The sequence below is a fragment of the Trametes versicolor genome, assembly GCF_000271585.1.
Source record: "Trametes versicolor FP-101664 SS1 unplaced genomic scaffold TRAVEscaffold_4, whole genome shotgun sequence".
Taxonomy (NCBI): domain Eukaryota; kingdom Fungi; phylum Basidiomycota; class Agaricomycetes; order Polyporales; family Polyporaceae; genus Trametes; species Trametes versicolor.
Window position 1 is genome coordinate 303,285 of NW_007360324.1, and position 22,797 is coordinate 326,081.

Below are 22,797 nucleotides of genomic sequence, written 5' to 3' on the forward strand. Positions count from 1 at the left end.
GAAGGCTATCGGCAAGGCTTCTCGTCGTTCCGCCTCTACCTTGAATACTAGTATACCTAGCGACCTGTCTTCCAAGGCGACTCTCCCGGCTACTCCGGTCGCTTGCGCCACTGCCTCTGCCCAAAACACTCCCGCCACTGGACCGGCCTTGTCAGCTTGTACTGCGCCCTCCAAAAACATTCCTCTACTCGCTACTACTCCCACCGCCGTCGACCAAGCCCCAGCATCCCTCGAGAGATACTCAAGTATGCTTACACAAGCAAGACAGGCTATCCATAACCTCGGAGCTCATTGCCAAAGAGCGCGACTACACTCTCGAAGGGCAGATCACTGACAACGCCGTTCAAGAGCTTCAAGTTCTTGCTGCGGGAAAGTACTAGTTCTACGAGCTCGAAGACCTGCTTTCTAGTGTAGCTTCACGATAATGAAATCTGTTATATTTTATTCATGCTGCTCAATATGCCGCTACACGCGTGACGATTATCGCTGCGTACTAAGTACTGTAATTTTGAGTAGACAGCATCGGATGCGCCGCTCAGGAGGACCAAGCGCCCTGTCCCGTTTTGGTAGTTTGCGGGCGCCGGACTCGCAAGCCAGCTTGCCGACTTGGCTTGCTCGAGCTTGACTTGCAAGCTGAAAGTGATTCAACCAACTCGACTCGACTTGGCTTGGCTTGCGGCAACACTAATCAGGGGATGTGTACATGTGAGAGCGCATGTGAGGGAACGTAGTGACGCATTTGGGCACAGATCAAGAATGGTTCCGTCTGTTCCGGCCTGCGCGACACAGGCACGATGCGGGGTAAACACACAATGCGGGGGAGTCCGCGTAAACTGTTTTACATACACCGTAGGCAGATTTAGGACGTTTGGGACTAATAGTTTGGGTCGTTGTAGGCCACTGTACATATAACCCTTCAAACACCAGCGCAATCCATTCGTACGACCTAGGTGATTCATCCTTCCTTCTGCTTTGATCTTCTTCGTTATGCACATCGGCGATGACCGTCCTTCACCGTTTTCTGCCGGGACCCTTCGGCCGCGCAAACGGCTTCTTGTCCGAACCCTCCGTAGGAACGCCTGCCGTGGCCGCGGACGCACCGGTGCTTGAAAGTCCAAGCTCGGCTATGAGGTACTTCTCATCTAGCTCCGAGGGATCTGACGTCTCGACCTTCCGCGATGCGATGGTAGAACTGCTTCCCGACGAGCTCAAGAGTTCCTTGACTTCGCGCACTACGGAAAGAACTGCACTGGAGTACAGCATACGGTGTCGCACTGCCGAGGCGGACGGGCAAGAGTAGATTGGGACTGTAGACTAATTTAATTGGTGAACGGGTGTATTCTTGGACGCTGACTTACCAACATCCCTGCGTGGGGGCGACGTAATGTTCTGTGGCCAGGCGAAGAATGCGTACGCTGCGTGTGCGGGAGGTTACTCAATGCACATGAACTCGATGCATCATACGTACAAGGGTCGGAGGCCGGAAGCGCGCTGCTGAGGCCAGAGACGTCAACCTCCTGCGCAGAGGTGAGCAGCAAGGATTCCGTAGCGGGATCAATCGACTACGTTCCGACATGAGATATGCGCATGCATCGCAGTTTGCAACAGGTACACGCACAAGGACCACAAGACGGCTATCTTCTGCCGCGCCGAGCTCTTTGATTGCATTCGCAGCCTCGTCTGTCCAGTTCAGGCCAACACCCTGGCCAACATGGCTCTGCCTTGCCCGACTGCCTTCGTAGATTCTTCCTCCCGCTTCGCGCTCTGCTGCCTTAACGGCTTCCATCTCCTTCTCTCTGGCGCTCATCGGAGGCGGCGCGGCAATATGACGCTTGTGCTTCGCGTATGCTCCTGCGCCGATATCGTCCTTCGAAGTCGCGAAGATGTTGTCCGTGAAGTGCGCCGATCCGAGGCTCTTGGTGAGGGTCGTGCGCGTAGCAGCATACAACATCTGGACCGATGCTCGCCCAGAGTACTTTCACGCATAGCCCTGTGATCTTACCTTATCCCTGACTTTGGCATTATCCGGTACATAATATATGGCTAGCCATTCTGTCGGAGGATCATCCAGCCGAACAAGGATGTATGCCGGCACGTTGTCCTCCAGAATGTCGACGAGTTTGTCCAAATCCTCTTCTAGCGTACCAGAGGGGGCGACCGCGTCACTGGGCACGAGGGATTCTGGCGGGGTGCGCGATCACGATGAGCGACAAGGGACAGAGGCAAGAGAGGACTGTCAGAGACCATTCTCGATTGAGACCTTGAGGAAGCGAATGTTGTTGGAGTCGACAGCGTCTGAGAATGCAGAAGCAAGCTCTGGAGAGACAGTGATGCCGGTGGGCGCAGACATGGTGGTCGTTGTGGAAGGAGCGGAAGCGCGACTGCGAGATTGGGATGTGTGTGCCGGAGACGCGCTCCGGCATCCATGTCCAGGGCTGGTGGCACCTCGGCTCGGAGTTCGTCCTATCCCTCCTCCCACTCGCTTGCTCTCGAGTCTCGACGTCGACGCAGGCCGTCCTTGCCCCAGCTGCCTCCTGTGAGCGTCAGCGCACTGTTAGTATCCATCTGTGTGCTGACACCAGTCATATGGAAGACAGGAAGCGGTACCGGCCAGCACGGCTTCATCGCTCTACGCAGCGCTGTGACCGGCGCGCATACATAACTTACATTGCTCGGTGGTAGTCTCAGCACAGCTCGTTGCAGGCCATGGAGAATCCTCCATACGTCCCATACCAGGCTTACAAGGTATGTAGTAGCTAGTTGTTTCACTTGCGTCTGCTGAGCATGCCGGGTAGTCAAAACGTCATTCCCGCGCCCTGTCCAACCAGCAATCAATTCCGAATATCGCCCCTGCACCCGTGCAATCGCGTCCTGGCGCTGCCCTGAGCAATGGGCACACGTATAGTGAACCCGTCGTCTCGCAGAGCGTCGATGGCGTCGCGGACGCGGAGAAGCAATCTATCGCCCTGCTCAATGGCCGTGGTGCTCTGCAAAGGCCAGTCTCGATGATTGATACCTACACAACCTCTCGTCGAGAACCCTCCCCTGCACCACAGCAAGTTACACGGAACCAGATATCGAAGCCTCTCCCTCCACCTGCGCCCATCCCTGTCCCCGAGCTGCACAATTTGGATCAGCCTGTGTCTCCCTTAGAGCCACGCTTCACGGCTGCGTCTCCTCCAGCAGTGTCTTCTGCTGCACCCTCGCCGTCTCCCGCTCCCACTCCGCCTTCGCATGCTACCTCACTACCCTCGTCTCCGTCCACCCCGGCCTCCCAGATCTCGTCTCCGAAAGCTAACGGCAAATCAATCGCACAGCTGTCACCCATTGCCGGCCCATCTACACTTTCTCCCGCGCTCTCGGAAAGACCGCTCGCGTCGCCGCGGAAGTCTTCCACGTTCCGGCATGTTCGTCCGCCCTCCGCCAGACCGTCCGCGCCATCTTCACCTCTGCGGCCCGCAAGCACGCATGTGAGGAGCTCCTCTGCGATGGTATCCTCCCCGCTACGACCTCCAGACGCCCGCCTACCTGATTCGATGAACGGTGTATCCTCGACCGCGTCGACCCCAAACATGCACGCACTCGACCGTGCGCTACCTGCTATACCCGCGTTCGAACTGCACTCTCAGACACCACCATCGCGCTCTGCTGCCCACTCGCCTGTCCCCGTGGCTCCCGTTGGCCCACCACCGCGGACGTCGTCCTTGGGTCCTACAGGCACGCAGCAACCCACACCCTTGCCACATACCGCTACACCGCCGGCGCTCACACCGTCTACGTCCAATTCGTCTGCAGTCACAGTCGTCTCGCGCGTTTCAGGACGATCCCCGGCGCCTTATAGGCCCGGGTTCCAGCCCAAGGGCGTGTATCGACAGCGCACGGACGAGTTTATCGAGGCTCGTGCACACAGCCGAGACGTCGGCAAGATCGAACGCACACGTCTCGAGCGACGGTTGGAGAAGCTTATTCAGCTGCACTTTCCCCTACCCGGACAGCGGAAGGAAGAGGCTGTGCAACAGCGTCCGATGCCACAGAACCGACGGGCCTCGTCATTCTGGGATCTGGACTTTTCGGACCTTAAGAGCAAGAGTGCGGGCGATCTGTGGCGGGGCGTACTGCAGACACAGGCGTCGTCGCAAGGGACCAAGAACGATATCCGTGGTAAGTCAAACCAGGGAAGTATCCTCTCTGTACTTTGAGTGACACTTTATGCTAGCTGCTGAGCAGAAGATCACTCCTTGGGAGGACGATGCGACCGTGTCACAGTGTCCTCTCTGCACGTAAGTCACATCTGTCGCTCTACCTATTGTATCTCCTCAGATTGACTTTCCGTAAGTGCGTCGTTCCACCCTCTCACTAACCGCAAGCACCACTGTCGCCTATGCGGCGGGATTGTCTGCTCGCTACCAGTCAAATACCCCCAGCGCCCTGAGACGTGTTCCCTTTTATTCGTCGCCGACCAAAGCACTGGTCGAATAGAGGAAGTCGGCGAAGGTGTCGACTACGGCGTCCGACGGCGTACCCCATCAAATGCAGGAAAGAAAGGTGAGACCCTAAGTGAGGAAGAGAAATTCCTTAAGGGTGTGCGGATATGTCGAGAATGCCGACCGGTCTTGCTGTAAGTTGCTCATTAGCGGGGGGATTTTGCAGTGAGGCTCACTATGCATCAGACGACAGCAGTACAGGCAAGAGATGGTCAGCACTCCCTTGTTCTCGAGGCTTTACGAGGTAAGTTGGCTTCCTCGCCAGTGCGGCCGCCGCACTCACGCGTATCGCAGGCCTTCATCAGCCTCGAGAAAGAGATCGAGGAGGAGCTCCCGGTGTTCCAAGAGCTTATGATCAGCCTCAGGTTGGTCCTCTCTATCTCTGCCTCCTGTTTGCCATCTATTGACACGATAGCGCAGTAAACAGGAACGCCCAACTCCAGAGGCGAGCGCTGCGCGGAAACGGCTACTGGAGGCGTTCGCACAGTACGATACGTTCGCGAAGCGCATTCGCAAGCTCCCCTGCGCACCCGGGAGTTCGCAGGACCGCATCCAGAACGCAGTGCTTACTCGCGCGAACATCTTCCTCCAGAAGCACATGTTCCCGCTCCAGGTTCGTGCAACCTGTCGATTATTGATCAATTCCGATGGCCTAATATTCTGCGTAGGCGTTGCCCAAGCCTAAGAAGGCGGGAGCCGCTACTTCACCCGGTCCCGTCCAGCAGGAGGACCAGATCATCGACCCGGACTCTGAAGTCGCGCGCGTCCTGCAGCCGCTACTTGAGCAGGAGGCCTTACTGGAGACCTTCGTCGAGGAGGCGAAGGCGCATCGGAAGTTCGAGGACCTGAAGACGCTGAAAAGCAGTCTGCGGGAGATCCGCGCTGAGATCGAGCGCATACTCGCGAACGCGGAGGAGCAGGCGTCTTCCGGGCGCAGAGCACGGACGTCAACGGCGTAGAAGGCGAGTTGGGTGCCGGTCTCGGTCTTGGTTTCTTGCTAGAGCATATGTTGTACCCTGCTTCTTGGACGATCGCGCTCACGCACATGCTTGGAGACAATGGGATTAGGTTGGATGTGGAGGAATCAATCGCATTCATTAGGACGTCTCGCATCCGGCCGAGGGGCGTGCATCAGTGTCAAACAGGGGTAGTGCGTATGAAGACATTAGAACGATGCGTACAGGACATGGGATGCAACGTGACAATGGAGTAAACGAAAACCGAGCCATTAGCGGGGATAAGTTATGTCGACCAAGCGACGTAAAGGGTTCCGAAAGCGCCGTATTATCGTGGCCAGCCGCACTATACCACACACCTCCCCTCCCCCTCTCCGACAACCACAACTACAGCCAGCGCATGCCGCTGTCTGACACCGCTTCCTCCTCGATCGCTAACGCAGACGACCGGACGCGCCCTGGCTGATACAGATGACAGACTACAGCAGCTTCGCGCCCGATGACGGATTGGCGCTCCGGCTGCGCGATATGTTCGAGCCCAAGCGTCCATCCTCGATGACAGGCATAGGGGTCGGCAGCGGCGACGCGCCGAGCCCCACGCCCGCACCCAGGCCGACCATGGGCGAATACGAGCGCAATCCGGGCGTCGGCGCAGGCGAGAACGACGAGACGTGGAGGAGCATCACGAACTCCTGCGTCGCATTTGTCAGCTGCACTATCTTCGTCCGCAGGGTCAACGAGAGGGTGCTGCCGGCAGCGGGCGCGCCGTTCGTTGGGTGTAGACCTGGGGTACCCGGTGCTGCGACAGACGCGGGCGCACCGGAGGGGCCGCCAGGCGTGCCCCGCGTCTTGACCGCGTTCGACAGTTGTATGACGGTCTAGCACAAAAGGGGTCAGCGGCGCCGAAAGAAGACAAACCACGACGCCAGTACTAGCACGATTTGGGGGGTGATAACCGCCCCTAAATCGGCAGATGGACGGATGGTGCAGCCCGGGTGGGGGTGGCAGACACGAGGCGGCGGCCCACTCACCTTGACGAATATATGTGCGTCGTCGTGGAGCGCCTTCCCATCCATGGCCTGCAGGTGTGCCCCCTCTTGCACCGCGGCGATGCTCTGCCGCAGCCGCTCCGTCACGTCCTTCGCCCGCGCGAGCACCTCCCTGAACTCGTCCTTCCCGCCCACACTCGTGTCCTCGCTATCGAGCATCTCGTCCATCATCTCCCAGATCTCCGGCGCGGCTTCGACCGCGGCCTTCATCGCGCCGATCACCTCCTTATCGACGAGCGTGCTCGACCCCGACAGGTTCCCGCCGAGCTGTGGCGACGAGTTCGACGCAGGCAACAGCGAACTCTGTGACCCTTGCCGAGAATGACTCCCCAGCTGTGCGTCGTACGCTTGCTGCCCAAGCGGGAGGACCAGTCGCCGCATCGTCCTCGGCTGTGGCGGCGTTGAGTGGTGGAAGCTGCCGTTAACCGAAGATGGGAAGGGCGGTGGAGGAACATCGATGTACGACGGTAGCCTCTTCCCGATCTCGACGTCCTTCGAGCTGAAAGACCCTGCATGCCGCCGGCTGATGTGGCTTCTCCCCAAATCTAGCGAGCGCTGCGTCGCCGTCGTCCGGAGGTGCGCGCGCTGAGGGTTCTCCGTTGTAGGCGAGAATGTCGGGGACATCACCGCTGGAGCTGACGCCGGTGGTCTCGGCTTCTCCGTAGCCGCGGTACCGCGCAACGTCGGGGTCTTCGAAACGTAGGATTTCGACGCAGGCGGTGGCCTGGAGTCCCAGAGGTAAGGCCGCACCGCATCTACATGACTTGCCATAGACTGCCACGCCGCTGAGATCTCCGACATCGCACCATACAAGACCAGCAACATCTGTCGTGTATAGCGCACGTCGTCGTGCTTCGCAAGGACCTTCAGCTGCAACGAGAGCATCCCCACCGCCTTCCCGAATACCGTCACGTTGTCCCGGCAGTTCTCCACGACCGCCCTGCATATCGCTGGGCTGGGCAAGGCTCGCCTGCTCACCGTGTCGAATTTGTCCAGGGCGTTAATGAGTTGCGACATGTACGTGCACGCGGGACCAAGCACTTTCAACAGGACCGCCGACAGCCGCTCGTCGATGGCATACACTGTGTAGTGCTGCAGCGTCTGGTAGATATGGGAGAGCGCGAAAAGGATCCCTCGGACGGCGTCGACCACAGCGAGCAACGAATCCGGGATGGCCTTCGAGATCGTGGCAGCAGATAGAGTGGAAAGCCGGCGGAAGTATGAATTTCGCTCTGTGTCCATGGATGGCGCCGGCCGGTCTATGGATATTGGAGACGCTGATACCGGCTCGTCCATAATGGTATTGAACGGGAGATGATGGCTGGAAGACGCTGAGTCCTATCCTCATTGCCTTAGTAAACGAGACACTCACCTAGGTAGGTGATCCGCCGAGGCTGCCGCTGCCCGTTGCGTCCCATTCGGTAGATGTAGCCTGGGCCGCATGTCGGGCAAGCTTTTCTTGATGGCCGGGCTCTTCAGAGGTATTCGAGTCCCACTATGACCGTTTAAGTGTGACGGTATGCGGGTGTGGTAGGCATGAATTCCGTTGGGGCCGGCAGAGTCGTCACTAGGAGATACGCTTGCGTCTGGTGAGCGTGAAGGAGACGGAGATGCGCTCTTTCCCTGGATGCGGGAGAAAAAGGGGTCCAGGTGGAGGCGAGGAGGATTCTCCGGGTGTGGTCGCGAGGGTACCGGAGAGCGGTCAAGTTGGAAGTACGAAGACGTATCAGACTCCAGCGAGAATGAACGTGCATGGTACAGCATATCGGTTTGCAGTGGTGTCCGATCTCGAGGTGCGTCCAATCTGATTATCCGCATAAGAAATAATAGACGACCACGCGCAAAGGACACTCACAAACTAGAGTCGTTTCCCGCGTCACTAGACAAGGAATCATCGCTGTGTTTCCGCTCGCTAGAGTGGTCTTCAAGCCATGTCTGAAGGTGATGAATCCATTCGGTCATGACATGAGGGTCATTGGGGTTACGCGATGTGTCCATTACAGCCGGTGGTGGCCATTCCAAGGGGTTCTGGTCTACTTTGAATAGGCTGAGCTGCCGAAATTGTGCCAGGTAGATGGGAAGTCGGTGTAATTTGTTTCTCGATAGCGAAAACACCTGACAGAGTGTAAAAGTGGCGTTAGAACAGCTTTAGCAAGGGGATATCCAGTAATGTAAAGTGCGCAATCATAATGATTGCGATTGAGCGGTAGTCGAGTAGGCAAAGTTATCCCGAGTCGTAATACTCCACTTAGACCCGGAGAGCTCAGTGTGGACTGCCGCAATCGAAAGGTAACCTTGTCTGTCATTAACGTGGCGGGATCGGCGGCGCACCGTGACAAGCTTAGTGGAACGCCCAAGCCCAAAATGTGCCAAGATGCGGGGTAATGAATATACCGCATACATCGCTCCTGCCGCTGGTAGCGGTTGGTTGTGAAGCACGAGGAAAGGGATGCATACCCTTAGGTTGACCAAAGAGCCTGGTTGGGATGGTAGCCGCTTGATCTTGTTTCGGCTGATGTCCAGGATTTCCAGAGACGGCATAACGGTGAGCTATAAGGCAGGGCTCAGCGAGCGCGTATAATTGCTCAAAAGCGCGACATACGACGTCGGGAAATACGGAGAAGCTGTTGTTCTTCAGAACGAGATAGCGAAGACGCGACAGCAGGGAAAACGCCATAGGTAGAGTGGTGAGGCGATTGTGGGCCAGCGCGATACTATGGGTCGCGTGTAAAACATATATGCAAAAGCACGGGCAAGCGAGCGAAGACGCACCGTACTACGGAGCTGTCCGACCCTGTGTCCTCATCCAGACCAATGCTCGCGAGCTCCTCGGCCCCTGACTCTCCGACATCGGTGAGACCCTTGTACGCCAAGTCGAGAGTCGCCCCGCCATCCGGTGACTTGGCGAGGGCCTCAGTAATATAGTCGCGGGTCAAGGAGAGCGAGGGCAGGGGAGAGAGGGTAGCATTCTTGGACGTCCCAGACGATTTACGTAGAGAATGTTCGCCATCAGAACTAGACATTCGCTAAACAACCTACGAGAGAGAAGACCAGCCAACCAGAACAGCAGAATAAATGAAGAAGACACGACCAGGAGCCCAGACGACGTACGAAGAGGGGGGAGAGAGAGGGGGGAGTACAAGGGCGGGCAGACGCTGCAAGAGCAAGGGGAACCGAAGACGAGCAGTCGAAGGACGCGGTCCCTGCACAGGCACAGACGCCCGCGTCCATACCCGCAAGATCGTTTCAACCGTCACCGTCACGCGTCCTGCCCCTCGTGACCGTGACATGCGCGTCCCAAATTGCAGGCGCTTCTTTTCCCGAGTCTCCGTTAGACGCCCTCAGCGCTCCTCTTCCTCCGTACCTCCGCTCATCGACATGTCTGCTTCGACGGCCTTTGCGGGCAAGTGGGCTAGTCTTCCAGTAGAACTCACGCCATGGATGTATGTCTGATTCCACTGCATTCATTCAATCGAATCGAATTGACTTCTACTCAGTCTAGACGTTATTCACTCTATGGGACACACTCAAATGACGCCTGTGCAAGCGTCCACTATCCCACTTTTTATGAAGCACAAGGACGTCGTCGTTGAGGCCGTCACCGGGTCCGGAAAGACACTCGCCTTCGTCATACCTATCCTAGAGAAGTTGATCCGGAGGGAGCATAAGCTAGCGAAAAACGAAATCGGTGCTCTGATTATCAGCCCGACCAGGTATGTTTCTCGACTTGCTCGCGTAGTAGCCAGCACTCATATATAACCAGAGAGCTGGCCACGCAGATACACTCCATTTTCTCTCTCTTTCTATCATCCCAGCCGTCCCGATATGCGGCCTCCCCATCCCCGGACGAGGCCTCAGGCTCGAATGTCCAGCTCGAGCCGGAATATCCCTCTCCGCTCTTGATGATATCTTCCGACTCTCCGCCTGCGGAGGATGTTCAGCGCTTTCTCTCCACCGGTGCGGACATCGTCATCGGTACACCGGGTCGGGTGGAGGAGTTCCTCCTCGGAAAGGGCAAAAATGTCGTGAGCGTCAAGGAGTTGGAGGTCTTGGTTTTGGACGAGGCGGATCGGTACGTCTATCCCCCTTTAACTTCGACGATATCTCGCCTCACGCTTCCATGAAGTTTACTCGACCTTGGGTTCCAAGCGGCACTGTCCCGGATATTGACCCACCTTCCTAAGCAACGCCGGACCGGTCTCTTCAGCGCAACTATGACAGATGCCGACGCTCTGTCAGAACTCGTCCGCGTCGGGTTGCGCAACCCTGCACGCATCGTCGTTAAGGTTCAGTCAAAGAAGCTAAAAGGCAAAACCATCGCGGCCGATGGAACTACTAAGGTGGAAAGAGAGGTCATTGAGGAACGTCGAATACCTGCCAAGTGAGTGTCTGGCTTCTAGTCCCATGCCTGTCGCAAGCTTATATCATATCATTTCTTTAGCCTTCAGAATTATTACATGACTTGTCAAGCCTCCGAGAAACTCGTACAGTTGACTCGAATTTTACGACACGAAGTAGAACATCAGAAATCTGCGCGGTTCATTGTTTACTTTGCGACTTGCGCATGCGTGGACTACTTCTACCGAGTAAGATGATTTTTCTGAGGCCGATATATCGCAATGCTTACAGTTTGTGATAGGTCCTGACTCCCTTGATGCCCTCCAATACCACGCTCTTCTCTCTGCACGGTCACCTCCCACCTGCCGCCAGAACACGGACTCTCGCCAACTTCGCCACCTCCGCTGCACTCCCATCGGCCCCATCCATTCTCCTTGCGACCGACGTCGCCGCGCGTGGCCTCGACCTTCCCAACGTCGACGTCGTCATCCAATTCGATCCGCCAGCCGACCCGAAGGCGTTTTCGCATCGCTGCGGGCGAACAGCCCGTGCAGGTCGCAGCGGTACGGCATGGGTTTTGTTCGTCGGCCGTGAGGTCGACTATGTCGAGTTCATGTCCGTACGCAAGATCCCCATGAAGGAGCGGCGGCCGTTCAGGCAGGACGGCTCGGTACGGTCAGATGATGATATGGATGCGGAGGACCCGGAGGTGCAGACCGCGATGCAGACCATCCGAGAAAAGCTCCTCACCGATCGCGCGCTCAGTGACAAGGTTTGCACTCTCCGTCTCAATATCGAGCAATGTACTGAATATCCGTTCAGGCTGTGAAGGCATTCGTGTCATTTGCTCGAGCATATTCGAAGCACGAGGCTTCGTATATCTTTCGGCTGAAGGACCTGGACATGGTTGGACTTGCGAAGAGTTTTGGGTTGCTGCGATTACCGCGCATGCCTGAATTGAAAAAGCTTTCACGGGACGGCTGGCAAGATGCCGACGTGGACGTAAGACGCTACCTCGTTCTTTTCGGGCCGCTAGCTAACGGTTGAATACTGATAGTGGAACACCTTCGCATATGTCGACAAGGCACAGGAAACCAAGCGACTCGCGGAAGCGGCAGCTAAGGCCGCGCCGACTCCGGAGGACATCGAGAGACGCAAAGCGGCAAACGCTGAAAAGCAGAAGCTGAACTCGGCTTGGAGCGACAAGATGAAACAGAGGGAAGAGCGGGACAAGCGGAAGGAGAAGAAGGACCGGAAGAAGAAATGGCTCAAGACGCAGGAGGCTGCTGCGGATGCGGCTGCTGCAGAGCAGGGGAGCAAGCGCGGGCTGGAAGACGTGAGCGGGGAGAGTGGAGGCGAGGGCGACGACTGGGCGGAGCTGGCGCGGGAGGAGCGGCTGGCGAAGCGGGTGAAGAAGGGGCACCTGAGCCAGAGCAAGTTCGATGCTGAGTTTGCGGACCTGTAGAAGTAACAGTATCCCACCTTCATGTATCCTTTGCATATTTTTGCACTACGCACACAAACCTGAGCTGTTGAAATGCTCCAGGAACGATACGCGAGTCTAGAGCCGGAGGCGTGGGCGCTACTTACATACGCAGCGGACTTGCTCAAACAAATGTTCATGTGCACAGTCTTGCAACATCTTTCTGCTTCCCGCCCTGCGACGCCTTCACTCTCAGTGTCGAGATGGCCTCAAAATTTTCCCATGGCCAACCACCCCAATTTCTGAAGGCCTCGCGGCGATGTAACGTGAGTCTCCCAGTTTGCATATGCGACCCTGAGCCCGCATACGCGCCTCCGCTCGCTCTTGTTCGCCTGCTCGCGCGCTGATTTCATGCCTTCCTCCTGGGATCCTCGCCGATCGATATCTCTGGCCCACCGCGCTCCCCACGCACCCACAGTTTTACCAGGAGAACGGTCAGCCCTTTCCGGACCGCGGTCACTGCCCCAGACCCAGCAAGCGTTGCTGGTACGCACACCCGGACGACCCGGAGTGGCCTACCGCACGCCTCGTTGCCCCATACGTACCGCCGTACGCACCACATCCAAGCGCGCGCCCACCCTCGCCGTACGGTCCGCCACCCCCTCCCCCGCCGCCGGTCAAAATCGAACCTAGGGAACGCATCCCGAGCTTCTCCTCTGCGCACGGTGCGCACGTAGACCGCGACGGCGACGTCGACATGCATCCACCGCGGGCGCCACACGGACGGGGCCACTCCCCGGCGAACTCGATCGCGTCGTCTTCGGCACGCCGTCCGTCCTATGTCGCGAGCGGAGCCCGAATGCGAGACGAGGAGAAGGACGATGAGAGGGTGCGGTACCGGGACGATGATCGCAGACGAGAGGACGAGAGAAGGTACGAGGAGGACCGGAACAGAGACCGTGACAGGCGGAGAGACGACGACCGGCGCCGAGACGATGACTATCACAGGAGTGAGAGACGACGAGACGACCGATCCAGGGATCGCAGGAGCCGATCGAGCTCGCGCGCTCGGAGGCCGTCGTCGTCCTCTCGCCACCGCCGACCGTCCTCCGCGCACACACCACCGAAGGCCTTGACAAAGGAAGAGAAGATACAGCTTTGGTTAAAGCGCACCGAGTGCGTTTACAATATCTATTACCGTCCAGCTACGCCCATAACATCCATTCGTGCAGCGATTTGAAGCGGACAGTACAAGCCCGCAGCGAGCACCTGCGCTTGCATGAGGAGGTGAAGAAGTACGAGCGGCTCACGAAGTCAGCGCAGTACGAGACCCTGCCAGAGGAAGAAAAGGCTGCGCTCCACAAGCTCCTCGAGTCTACCACTTCGCGCTTCCATGCGAAACAGACAGAGTTGAACGGCCTTGCAGGGAAGCTCGTTCCCGATGACTTCTGGCCCTTCTTCGCGCAACGCGCGCAACAAACCACCGACCCAGGCTATCAAGAGATGATCAGAACCCTCGCCGGTCTGAGGGAGCAGGTCGAAGGCCTTCACGGCGCACTGGCCAGCGTGCAGCCCTCGCAGCCCTTGACAGCGGCGACAGCGGGTCCTTCTACGTCTACAGCGGTGGCTGCGCCTGCGTCGAATCCAGAACCCGGCGAGATCTCGAATGACCCTCCCGCTCGCCCCAAGAAGCGGCGGCGTGTCTCCGTCGACGCAAGTGCACGAGTACCAGACCTCTCCGCGGGAGAGGCGGAGAAGATGCAGGACCATCTCGCCGAGCTCACCCACCGAATCTCAGAGCTGCGCAACGATTTCCTCCAATACGACAGCAAGATTGCCGACGAAGTGGAAGCCGAGCTTGACTACAGACTGGCTGGCCTACGGCTGGGAGTGGGTGGAGAGGAAGATAGGCCCGCCGACCCCGAGCTTCAGCAGAAGGTACAGAGACTGTTGGACGCTAGCAAGGTGGCCGACGAGAAAACAACACAAGCCCTCGCAGACCTCGCAGACTTGAAGACTAAAGGCCAAGCGGAGGAAGAAGAGCGTGCGCTTATGCAGACACAGAGGGACGCCGTTGCGAAGTCTCTAGAGGAGGTACGTCTCAGCACCAGCAGGAATATTCCTCCAAGCGCCTCCTCTTACCCAGCCTACAGACCTTGGCGGAGTTCGCGCAGATGTCGAAGACCATTGCCGACCAAAGGGCGGAGATCCACGCGCTGAGCCAGGCGATCACCGCCATCGGCGCGCAGGGGTCACATCCGCCCCTCCCGCCCGCGCCCCTCACCGCCGAAGAGATCGTCGAGGCGATCCGGCCGCAGCTGCTGAACGCCACGCGTGACGACCTCAACGCGATCCTAGAGGATGTTCGTGCGCACATCCAGAAGGAGCTGCAGGAGCAGTCGAAGTCTGTTAGCGGCGACCTCATGACGCAGATCGGCCCCGTCGTACGCTCGGTCGAATGGATCTCGGCCTGGATCGACCGAATACGAAATCAAAACACCACGATTGTTACGACCTCAGCCGCTGGTAGTTCCACCTCCGCCACCACTACAGACAAGGGGAAGGGTGTTGCGCGATGAAGAAGTACTCAAGATTCTGTAACTCTGTTTTGAACCTCTCCGTTGTTGCTTGTTGTACTTTTTGTGTATATCCTGTTAATGACCCGTCTGCACTATTATCCCAATACTCTACGTAGTACTCAGATATGTCCCGAAGATGCCGCACGAACGCCGCAAAAATCTGGTCCCTCCGAGGATCGAACTCGGAACCCTTGCATGACAAGGCAATTGCATCCCTATAAGTACAAAGCTCTAACCAGTTGAGCTAAGGGACCGCAGGCGTGGAGCTGTTTCTGTTTGACCTGACCATAGGATGAGCACTTCTTCACCTCGATTACTTCTTACTTGAATACACCCGTTCTGCAATGACTCTGGTAGCGATTCGGAGGGAACAACACACGAGCCTACAAGTTGACCACTATTTAATATTATACCCCAGGGTCCGTATTGTCCTCATGAACGCCGCCAGACGTTACGCGAATGAAGCGTGTTCCAACCCGTTCGCCCTGCTCTGGAGAGTGCGTGATCCATATAACAGACTTCAGCCTCGAGTCCGGGGATTTGACCGCTGACGCAAGGTGTTCCTCTACCTTGCCCGATGACTCGGCGTCCAGCGCAGATGTGGGCTCTAGAGACACGCGCCGTCCACCGTCAGTCCGCCGTTATGGGGTACAGCTCCAGAGTAGACGGACACGCACCATCTAAGAGGAGGACCTCCGCCGTGTCAAGCCCGACAGCGATGGCAAGCACAATACGTTGCGCCTCGCCGCCGCTCAGGTTCGCCCACGAGCGGTCCCAGAGCTCCGGCTGTATGCCCCAGGACTCGGCGACCGCGAACGTCGCGTGCGATTCACTGAAATTTGATTCTCCCTGCCGCGTCCCAAGCGCCTCGGAGAGCGCGACCGCCGCCTTGTCCTTCGCGGAGGGGTTCTTGTGCACGGCGAAGGTGGAGACGGCCTGGAGGAAGTCGCGCGGGGAGCCCGGGAGGAGGGACGGGCGTTGCGGGACGTAGAGCACTTGCGTACGGAACTTCGGGATGCCTGGTTCAGAAGGTCATGAGGCCGCCTATAAATATGAATTCGCCAGGCGCACCATAAGACTGCGGTGTCCTGAAGAATGACTGTAAGCTAATGGTTGAACAGAAGGTGCATATAGGGACTCACCGGCCTCTGTAGAGCACTTCGCCGTCGTAGACGTTCAAGTGGGATATACACTTCAAGAGAGTCGACTTCCTATACCATGAACGCGATGCGTACAATAATTAGCACAGTGTACGCTTATACAGGCCACATAGAACAGACCCTGAACCACTCTTGCCTTGAAGTACCACGACCTCGCCCTCGTTGACTTTGAGGTTAACATCGGCGAAGATGGGCTGGCCCTTCTGCTTGTAGCAGCCGATATTCCTCAACTCGAGCAGAGGTGTACCCGGCATTTAAGCGGTCCTGGTAGCTCTTGTGGAAGAAGAGCAGAAGAGAGTGCATACTCGGCCCGACGCAGTTTAGTGGTTCACAATGGGAACAACGTCATCGCCGTCGACCTTGGGCGCTAAGGGGCGCGTCCCAGGCATCGAGCTACGCGCCTGCGACAGATTCTAGAGATTCGGAGCGGAGACTGTGGAAGACCTGGGGAGCTGCGGTGCAGTATAAGCTGAAGGACGATGCAAGATGTGATTGCAAGTATTATCAAAGCATGAGGAGGGGGTACGGGCACACGCAGGCACCTAATATTCTACGCTAAGGTAATGTACTTCAAGGGTCTACGGCTGAGGCATGGGGACAGCGGGGGAGCCGGGTGGCGGGACCATCCCCATCTCCTCGGGACTCAAGCTCGAGGAGTCGATCATTACACCGACGCCGACCTTAGCCGCGTTCTACAGAGAGGGGTGAGCAAGGGCGCATACACTGAGGAGACGACGAGGAACGTACCTTGAAGTGGTCGATCTCACCGGAAACCAGGAACGAGAAGGTGGGGGCGAACCGCTGCTCGAGGTATGCCGACACCTTACCTGTCGAGTCGAGCTGCGCGCGGAACGACGCCATGCGGAGCTCGTATCGCGCCGCGAGCGTCGCCAACGCATCCCGCCGGCCGGGCGCCGCCATGACCTGCAGGTCCGCCGCGACGTCGACCTTCTCGCTTAGCTTCTGCCAGTACGTCGCCTGAAGCACGCCAGGGCCCTGGACCTGCGCGGTCGCGATCCAGTTCCGGTCTGAGCTGGTGTACTTGGCGAGGTACGCGGCGCCGATGTCGGACAACCCAGGCCCCTGGTGCTGCAGGATCGTCTCGACCCCGAACGCGAGGTTTTTCGTGACGGACTGCATGTACGAGCCCATGTAGATACCGGACAGGTCCGCCGGGGACGGGTTGACCGCCTTGGTGTTCAGCGAGTAGTCGCTGCCCTGGTAGTCGTGCTCGAGCTGCAGGAAGCTCTGCCCCGGTTGTGTCGACAGCTGCGGACGTGGCCGTCACTTCCTGATGCTGACGTGTCGCTGTTGCGAGATATGGGGGGTACGACGTACCTGCGCCTGTGCTTTTGAGACGTTGTTCGCGCTCCAGCCCTGGTTGAACCGTCCTGACAAGTTGCCGTCGTTGTCGATGTTACCGTGCAAGAACGCCTAAGGACAAAGTAAGCGGGCTGAACGAGTGGCAACGTGTTCTCCGCCAGCGGTCTGCGTACCTTGTCGTTTGCGAACATGGCACCGAAGTGGTATGTTGGCGGACTCGTCTGGGAGCCCAAGTGGAACGAATGCGTCACTTGGAACATCGGGTTCATCGACAGGCTCTTGGAGAGGTCGGCCCTCGCGCCATCGAACGCATAGTTGGTGAGCAGTGTCTCTAAATGGAGCTCATGAGCATGCGTGAGTGGCATTCACTCGCCACGACATACGTTTCGCCTCCTTTGAGAGGTTCTCGACCGTGCCGGGGTTAGGGAGGTCGAGTGACTTCCTCCACGTGGCGAAACGATTGTAGATGCTACCGAAGGGCCATGATGAGGACGATGCGACCGGCGCCGACGCTGGAGGGAGCGGGACGGGGGGCGGGTCGACGGTGACGGGGGTGGGGACAGACATGACGACTGCAGACAATGCCCGCGCGCGCTGGTGTAGCCTCCAAAAATTCAGGCTCGATTAGGCAGCTGCCACGATGCGCCCCCGGGCGCGACCGTCACGGCTGTAGGCGCTGGCTACTCAGCCCCAGTGAAAACCCCCCCGGTTTGGAACGTATTGCGATGTTTTGCCTCGGGTAAACGCGTATTGGACCGAATAAAACGGGGATATCTGGGACTCGAGTGAAATAAGCGCCGTGCGAAGTCTTCTTTCGACGTCATGCGTGTGTCGAATCGCAGCTTTCGCAAGTTTTTCTCCTCCGACAACGGTCGACGGACGTCAACATTTCTCAATTTCGTGCTGTTCAAATTGCTCCTCGCCATACCGTCACTGTGTCGACACCGCACGAGCGACGTAGCAGCCGTGGGAAGTGCGGCGTCTCCTTCCATTTAAGCTACACTGCAAGTTGGTTTTCCTCTCTACGCAGCTCTTCTCTCGACCACCATGACGACTCTCCCGCTTGATACATCTCTCTGCCTCTCTAGCTTAGTAGGCTGTCTCGCTTACTGTCTGCCGGTCTATGGTAACGGCGCATACAAGCAGGCTTGAGAACTATGCAAGTGAGCTTCAACTTAGCTAATCAACGACGATGACACGACTCTCCGACTCACATGGCGCGACGACAATGACGCGGCTCTCCTAGGACTCACGCGACTCTTGCGACTCTCCAGCGACGACGCAGCACTCCGACGGCGACGCCGGCACAACACATCGGCACAACACATCGGCAGCACGATGTGGCTTTATTCTCGTACCGCGACTACTTGGCAATATACGGAAGGGGGCTTATGATGCCACCTCTGCTCAGTCTTTGCATGCGGACGTCTCCTCGTTCAACACTCCATGCGACCGTCGACGGCTGCCATGTCTGCAGGTGCGGCCAACCTTGCACATACACCGCGACCTTGTTGTGTCGCCCTTGCTAATACGACTACTCGATAGAAGCACTTCCAACGAGGAGGTAAGTAGCCCGCTATCCTCAGCTCTATATGCTGCTAATGAGCCCGATCCGGTTCGTAGAGTGCAGCGCTGTGACGCCTTCGATTGCAGGCGGGGTACGAGGGTACGTCTTTTGTCCTGCATATCATTGTCTTTGGAATTTTGACAGCTCTCCTTAGTTCAATGGATATGCCAGAGGAAACCCACGGGGACTGTTAGTCCAAGCACCAGTAGGTGGGGTTGGAGACGGGTGCCCGGGTGCCACTCGTGGGCGGCGGAGGCGGTGGGCGGGAGTGATCCGGGCCAGATAATACGAGCCTTACTGCATTAAAACGGTCTGATTCAATACAATCCGCCTGCATACGCCAACGGAGGCTGCCTGCTATACTGGAATTTCGACAGTATCGCGTATACGCTGCAATCCGCCCCCATACGACGGAAATCGAATTAATTGTATCTCGTCGGTTTGTCTACGACTCCGTGCACCGTCTTGATACGAATCTATCCGCCCCAGTACGCTCGATGGCGGGTATACTCCAGATCGTCGTATAAATCCGGAGACACCGCTGCAAAACGAATCAATACGCCCCCATACGTCCCAGATACGTCCCAAACCGGGGGGCTTTTCACTGGTACTCAGCGCCGCCGGTCTTTGACGGTACATACACGTACGCATGCACAGTACATCGGCAACCACAGCGGTAGGCTCGAGTCTTGGCCAGAAATACGCGTTTAAGCTGCCTACTTGTACGATGACGACAACTAACTACTACGATGCCTCATGTCCGATAATCGACCACGCTCTCATCGCGTTGATCTGCAGTGGTCAATTATACCGGCTGAGCACTGGCGCAAACACAACGGAAGACAAGCACGTTGAGAACACGATGAGCAAGTCCAGACGCATGTCGATCCCTAACGGTCGTATCGATGGCTCGTCGGATGGGCAGTGAATAGACAACAGTCCACGGCAGCCGTGCAACTGACGTACGCGATAGAGAAAAGATGACCGCAGGCCTTGCGGCTGTAGATCCATGGCGCAGGTCTATAACACCTGGACGTATTCGGAAGACGAGGATCCAGTGGTTGTGCGCGCGAAGATCCCGAGGGAGATGAACTTGAGAGAAGGTGCGCGTCGCGTCGCGGATAGTAGGCGCTCGCCCCAAACGCGTCATGTACGCGTCGCACAAGTGCTCGTGAGTTCTACGAGATGTCTGGCGGTATGGAGAGTCGCGGTGAACTGTCTGCAATGTTCCAGCGTATGTCGGGACAATGGAGAGGGCTGAAAGGGGGAGAGGGAGGAACTGGCTGGAAGGGACGGGCGTGTGACACACGTGACCTGGGCGGTGACGTGACGGGTAGAAAGCTCTGGAAAGGGAAAGAAAGAAGGTGGAATGTGCCGGAACTGTGTCGAAGGTCTACGCTCAACGATGTATATAAGCCCTCGCCCGAGATCGACGCCCCCCAACGATTCAGTTTTACGACGGACTCCCCCTGTACTCTCATCTCTCCTCTCTACCGCTTTTCTTAATTCCCCCCTCTCAAATCTCCACCCACCATGACCAAGGCTATCGGAATCGATCTTGGTACCACCTACTCGTGAGTTTTGCTTTTTTCATGGCCCACTCGCGCAGCGTCCTGACTTTTTTCTCAACAGCTGCGTCGGTGTCTGGCAAAATGATCGTGTTGAGATCATCGCCAACGACCAGGGTAACCGCACCACCCCCTCCTACGTCGCCTTCACCGACACCGAGCGGTTGATCGGTGACTCCGCGAAGAACCAGGTCGCGATGAACCCCCACAACACCGTCTTCGACGCGAAGCGTCTCATCGGCCGCAAGTTCGCGGATGCCGAGGTGCAGTCCGACATCAAGCACTTCCCCTTCACCGTTTTCGACAAGGGCGGCAAGCCCTACATCCGCGTCCAGTACCGCGGTGAGGACAAGGAATTCGTGAGTTCTTTGTTTACATGTATGTGGCTTTGTGCATCATGCTGACTCTTCGCTTCACAGTCGCCTGAGGAGATCTCCTCCATGATCCTCACGAAGATGAAGGAGGTCGCCGAGTCCTACCTCGGCGGCACCGTCACCTCCGCCGTCGTCACCGTCCCCGCGTACTTCAACGACTCGCAACGTCAGGCGACCAAGGACGCCGGCACCATCTCCGGCCTCAACGTCCTCCGTATCATCAACGAGCCCACGGCGGCCGCCATCGCGTACGGTCTCGACAAGAAGACCGTCGGCGAGCGGAACGTCCTCATCTTCGATCTCGGTGGAGGAACCTTCGATGTGTCCCTCCTGACCATCGAGGAGGGTATCTTTGAGGTCAAGGCCACCGCTGGTGACACTCACCTTGGTGGTGAGGACTTCGACAACCGTCTCGTCAACCACTTCGTCCAGGAGTTCAAGCGGAAGCACAAGAAGGGTGAGTTTTTAATGACATCATCGCTGTTTAGGACTATATGCTGATTTATTCTTCGTAGACCTCTCGTCCAACCCCCGTGCTCTCCGTCGTCTCCGCACGGCCTGCGAGCGTGCCAAGCGCACTCTCTCCTCCGCCGCGCAGACCACCATCGAGATCGACTCTCTCTTCGAGGGTGTCGACTTCTACACCTCCCTCACCCGTGCGCGTTTCGAGGAGCTCTGCCAGGACCTCTTCCGCAGCACCCTCGAGCCCGTCGAGAAGGTCCTCCGCGACGCGAAGATCGACAAGGCCGCTGTTCACGAGATCGTCCTCGTCGGTGGCTCCACTCGTATCCCCCGTATCGTCAAGCTCGTCTCGGACTTCTTCAACGGCAAGGAGCCCAACAAGTCGATCAACCCTGACGAGGCCGTCGCGTACGGTGCCGCCGTCCAGGCCGCCATCCTCACCGGTGACACGTCGGAGAAGACCCAGGACCTGCTCCTGCTCGATGTCTCCCCCCTGTCGCTCGGTATCGAGACCGCGGGTGGTGTCATGACGCCGCTCATCAAGCGCAACACGACCGTCCCCACGAAGAAGTCCGAGATCTTCTCGACGTACTCGGACAACCAGCCCGGTGTGCTCATCCAGGTGTACGAGGGCGAGCGTGCGCGGACGAAGGACAACAACCTGCTCGGCAAGTTCGAGCTCGCTGGCATCCCCCCCGCGCCCCGCGGTGTTCCTCAGATCGAGGTCACCTTCGACATCGACGCGAACGGTATCCTCAACGTCTCCGCGTCCGACAAGACGACCGGCAAGTCGAACCGCATCACCATCACCAACGACAAGGGCCGTCTCTCGAAGGAGGAGATCGAGCGCATGGTCAACGAGGCCGAGAAGTACAAGGGTAAGCACAGTTCACCCTTCTGCGCCTTATGAGCATCATACTGACTTACATCTCACAGCCGAGGACGAGGAGGCAACCGCCCGCATCACCTCGCGCAACGCGCTCGAGTCGTACGCGTACAACCTGCGCAACAGCTTGACCGACGAGAAGCTCGCGGACAAGTTCGACGCGGCGGACAAGAAGAAGCTCGAGGACGCCGTGAACTCGACGATCTCGTGGCTCGACAACTCGCAGGAGGCGTCGAAGGAGGAGTACGAGGAGCACCAGAAGGAGCTCGAGGCCGTCGCGAACCCGATCATGCAGAAGCTGTACGCGGGCGCGGGCGGCGCACCCGGCGGCGCGCCTGGGGGCTTCCCGGGAGGCGCACCGGGCGGGTTCCCCGGGGGTGCGCCCGCGGGCGAGGACGGCCCGAGCGTGGAGGAGGTCGACTAGTGGTCTGCGGACTAGCTGCTAGGGGCGTCCTCGGCCGGGTGCTGGGTGGTCATGATCTTCACGAGCTCTCGCGGACACGAAGTCAAAAGCATTCGCATGTACATTAGGCACATCTCTTAGACTCTTACGCTTTTTCTTATCTCTCAACATGTTGTGCGCGTGCTATGACATAGTTTCATGCTCAACTTCTTCGCGTGCCTGCCT

General features: G+C 57.8%; 9 protein-coding genes and 1 non-coding gene across 10 annotated transcripts; 5 read left to right on the forward strand and 5 right to left on the reverse strand.

The window, feature by feature from the left end:
* Window positions 1-823: 823 nt before the first annotated feature.
* Window positions 824-2,350, reverse strand: TRAVEDRAFT_145138 (actin depolymerizing protein; the record flags this gene model as incomplete). The annotated part of the gene is made up of 6 exons (XM_008038373.1): window positions 824-1,307; window positions 1,359-1,415; window positions 1,469-1,562; window positions 1,619-1,951; window positions 2,003-2,181; window positions 2,245-2,350. The coding sequence occupies 6 exons, from the start codon at window positions 2,348-2,350 to the stop codon at window positions 1,012-1,014; spliced, it is 1,065 nt and encodes a 354-aa protein (XP_008036564.1). The 3' UTR covers window positions 824-1,011.
* Window positions 2,351-3,572: 1,222 nt separating this feature from the next.
* TRAVEDRAFT_120239 (uncharacterized protein) lies at window positions 3,573-5,443 on the forward strand (the record flags this gene model as incomplete). Its single annotated transcript, XM_008038374.1, has 7 exons — window positions 3,573-4,161; window positions 4,217-4,280; window positions 4,337-4,618; window positions 4,671-4,728; window positions 4,779-4,849; window positions 4,905-5,097; window positions 5,153-5,443. 7 exons carry the CDS (start codon window positions 3,573-3,575, stop codon window positions 5,441-5,443), a joined length of 1,548 nt encoding a protein of 515 aa, XP_008036565.1.
* Window positions 5,444-5,919: 476 nt separating this feature from the next.
* On the reverse strand, window positions 5,920-9,512 carry TRAVEDRAFT_45328 (uncharacterized protein; the record flags this gene model as incomplete). The annotated part of the gene is made up of 7 exons (XM_008038050.1): window positions 5,920-6,318; window positions 6,472-7,810; window positions 7,862-8,293; window positions 8,345-8,604; window positions 8,947-9,039; window positions 9,092-9,203; window positions 9,262-9,512. The coding sequence occupies 7 exons, from the start codon at window positions 9,510-9,512 to the stop codon at window positions 5,920-5,922; spliced, it is 2,886 nt and encodes a 961-aa protein (XP_008036241.1).
* Window positions 9,513-9,867: 355 nt separating this feature from the next.
* On the forward strand, window positions 9,868-12,336 carry TRAVEDRAFT_145142 (DEAD-domain-containing protein; the record flags this gene model as incomplete). The annotated part of the gene is made up of 8 exons (XM_008038375.1): window positions 9,868-9,932; window positions 9,987-10,202; window positions 10,253-10,561; window positions 10,616-10,870; window positions 10,931-11,075; window positions 11,129-11,599; window positions 11,650-11,829; window positions 11,885-12,336. 8 exons carry the CDS (start codon window positions 9,868-9,870, stop codon window positions 12,290-12,292), a joined length of 2,049 nt encoding a protein of 682 aa, XP_008036566.1. The 3' UTR covers window positions 12,293-12,336.
* Window positions 12,337-12,564: 228 nt separating this feature from the next.
* TRAVEDRAFT_70561 (uncharacterized protein) lies at window positions 12,565-14,959 on the forward strand. Its single transcript, XM_008038376.1, has 4 exons — window positions 12,565-12,576; window positions 12,729-13,426; window positions 13,483-14,344; window positions 14,404-14,959. The coding sequence occupies exons 2-4, from the start codon at window positions 13,008-13,010 to the stop codon at window positions 14,827-14,829; spliced, it is 1,707 nt and encodes a 568-aa protein (XP_008036567.1). The 5' UTR covers window positions 12,565-12,576; window positions 12,729-13,007; the 3' UTR covers window positions 14,830-14,959.
* A 31-nt stretch (window positions 14,960-14,990) lies between these two features.
* On the reverse strand, window positions 14,991-15,083 carry TRAVEDRAFT_t64. Its single transcript has one exon. It is a non-coding gene; the product is annotated as a tRNA-Ile (tRNA).
* Window positions 15,084-15,141: 58 nt separating this feature from the next.
* TRAVEDRAFT_70562 (P-loop containing nucleoside triphosphate hydrolase protein) lies at window positions 15,142-16,243 on the reverse strand (the record flags this gene model as incomplete). The annotated part of the gene is made up of 5 exons (XM_008038377.1): window positions 15,142-15,436; window positions 15,507-15,848; window positions 15,901-15,917; window positions 15,972-16,040; window positions 16,110-16,243. 5 exons carry the CDS (start codon window positions 16,241-16,243, stop codon window positions 15,237-15,239), a joined length of 762 nt encoding a protein of 253 aa, XP_008036568.1. The 3' UTR covers window positions 15,142-15,236.
* A 215-nt stretch (window positions 16,244-16,458) lies between these two features.
* TRAVEDRAFT_57449 (uncharacterized protein) lies at window positions 16,459-17,879 on the reverse strand (the record flags this gene model as incomplete). Its single annotated transcript, XM_008038249.1, has 5 exons — window positions 16,459-16,681; window positions 16,737-17,258; window positions 17,328-17,423; window positions 17,486-17,643; window positions 17,696-17,879. The coding sequence occupies 5 exons, from the start codon at window positions 17,877-17,879 to the stop codon at window positions 16,568-16,570; spliced, it is 1,074 nt and encodes a 357-aa protein (XP_008036440.1). The 3' UTR covers window positions 16,459-16,567.
* Window positions 17,880-18,454: 575 nt separating this feature from the next.
* TRAVEDRAFT_27782 (uncharacterized protein) lies at window positions 18,455-19,211 on the forward strand (the record flags this gene model as incomplete). The annotated part of the gene is made up of 5 exons (XM_008037867.1): window positions 18,455-18,475; window positions 18,559-18,789; window positions 18,858-18,876; window positions 18,936-18,978; window positions 19,034-19,211. Coding segments are annotated over exons 1-2 (155 nt in total), but the record flags the coding sequence as incomplete, so codon positions are not given.
* A 1,145-nt stretch (window positions 19,212-20,356) lies between these two features.
* On the forward strand, window positions 20,357-22,788 carry TRAVEDRAFT_27783 (heat shock protein HSS1). The gene is made up of 5 exons (XM_008037868.1): window positions 20,357-20,453; window positions 20,512-20,806; window positions 20,867-21,278; window positions 21,337-22,161; window positions 22,220-22,788. Exons 1-5 carry the CDS (start codon window positions 20,413-20,415, stop codon window positions 22,591-22,593), a joined length of 1,947 nt encoding a protein of 648 aa, XP_008036059.1. The 5' UTR covers window positions 20,357-20,412; the 3' UTR covers window positions 22,594-22,788.
* Window positions 22,789-22,797: the final 9 nt, after the last annotated feature.

What these genes read in the sequence shown, in the direction of transcription:
- TRAVEDRAFT_70561 (XM_008038376.1), top strand. Translation starts at nt 13,008, where the DNA reads ATGCATCCACCGCGGGCGCCACACGGACGGGGCCACTCCCCGGCGAAC. An exon ending in CTTTGGTTAAAGCGCACCGA is followed by an intron (nt 13,427 to 13,482) that starts GTGCGTTTACAA and finishes CCATTCGTGCAG; the next exon opens with CGATTTGAAGCGGACAGTAC. An exon ending in TTGCGAAGTCTCTAGAGGAG is followed by an intron (nt 14,345 to 14,403) that starts GTACGTCTCAGC and finishes CCCAGCCTACAG; the next exon opens with ACCTTGGCGGAGTTCGCGCA.
- TRAVEDRAFT_27783 (XM_008037868.1), top strand. Translation starts at nt 20,413, where the DNA reads ATGACCAAGGCTATCGGAATCGATCTTGGTACCACCTACTC. An exon ending in GCGGTGAGGACAAGGAATTC is followed by an intron (nt 20,807 to 20,866) that starts GTGAGTTCTTTG and finishes TTCGCTTCACAG; the next exon opens with TCGCCTGAGGAGATCTCCTC. An exon ending in CAAGCGGAAGCACAAGAAGG is followed by an intron (nt 21,279 to 21,336) that starts GTGAGTTTTTAA and finishes TATTCTTCGTAG; the next exon opens with ACCTCTCGTCCAACCCCCGT.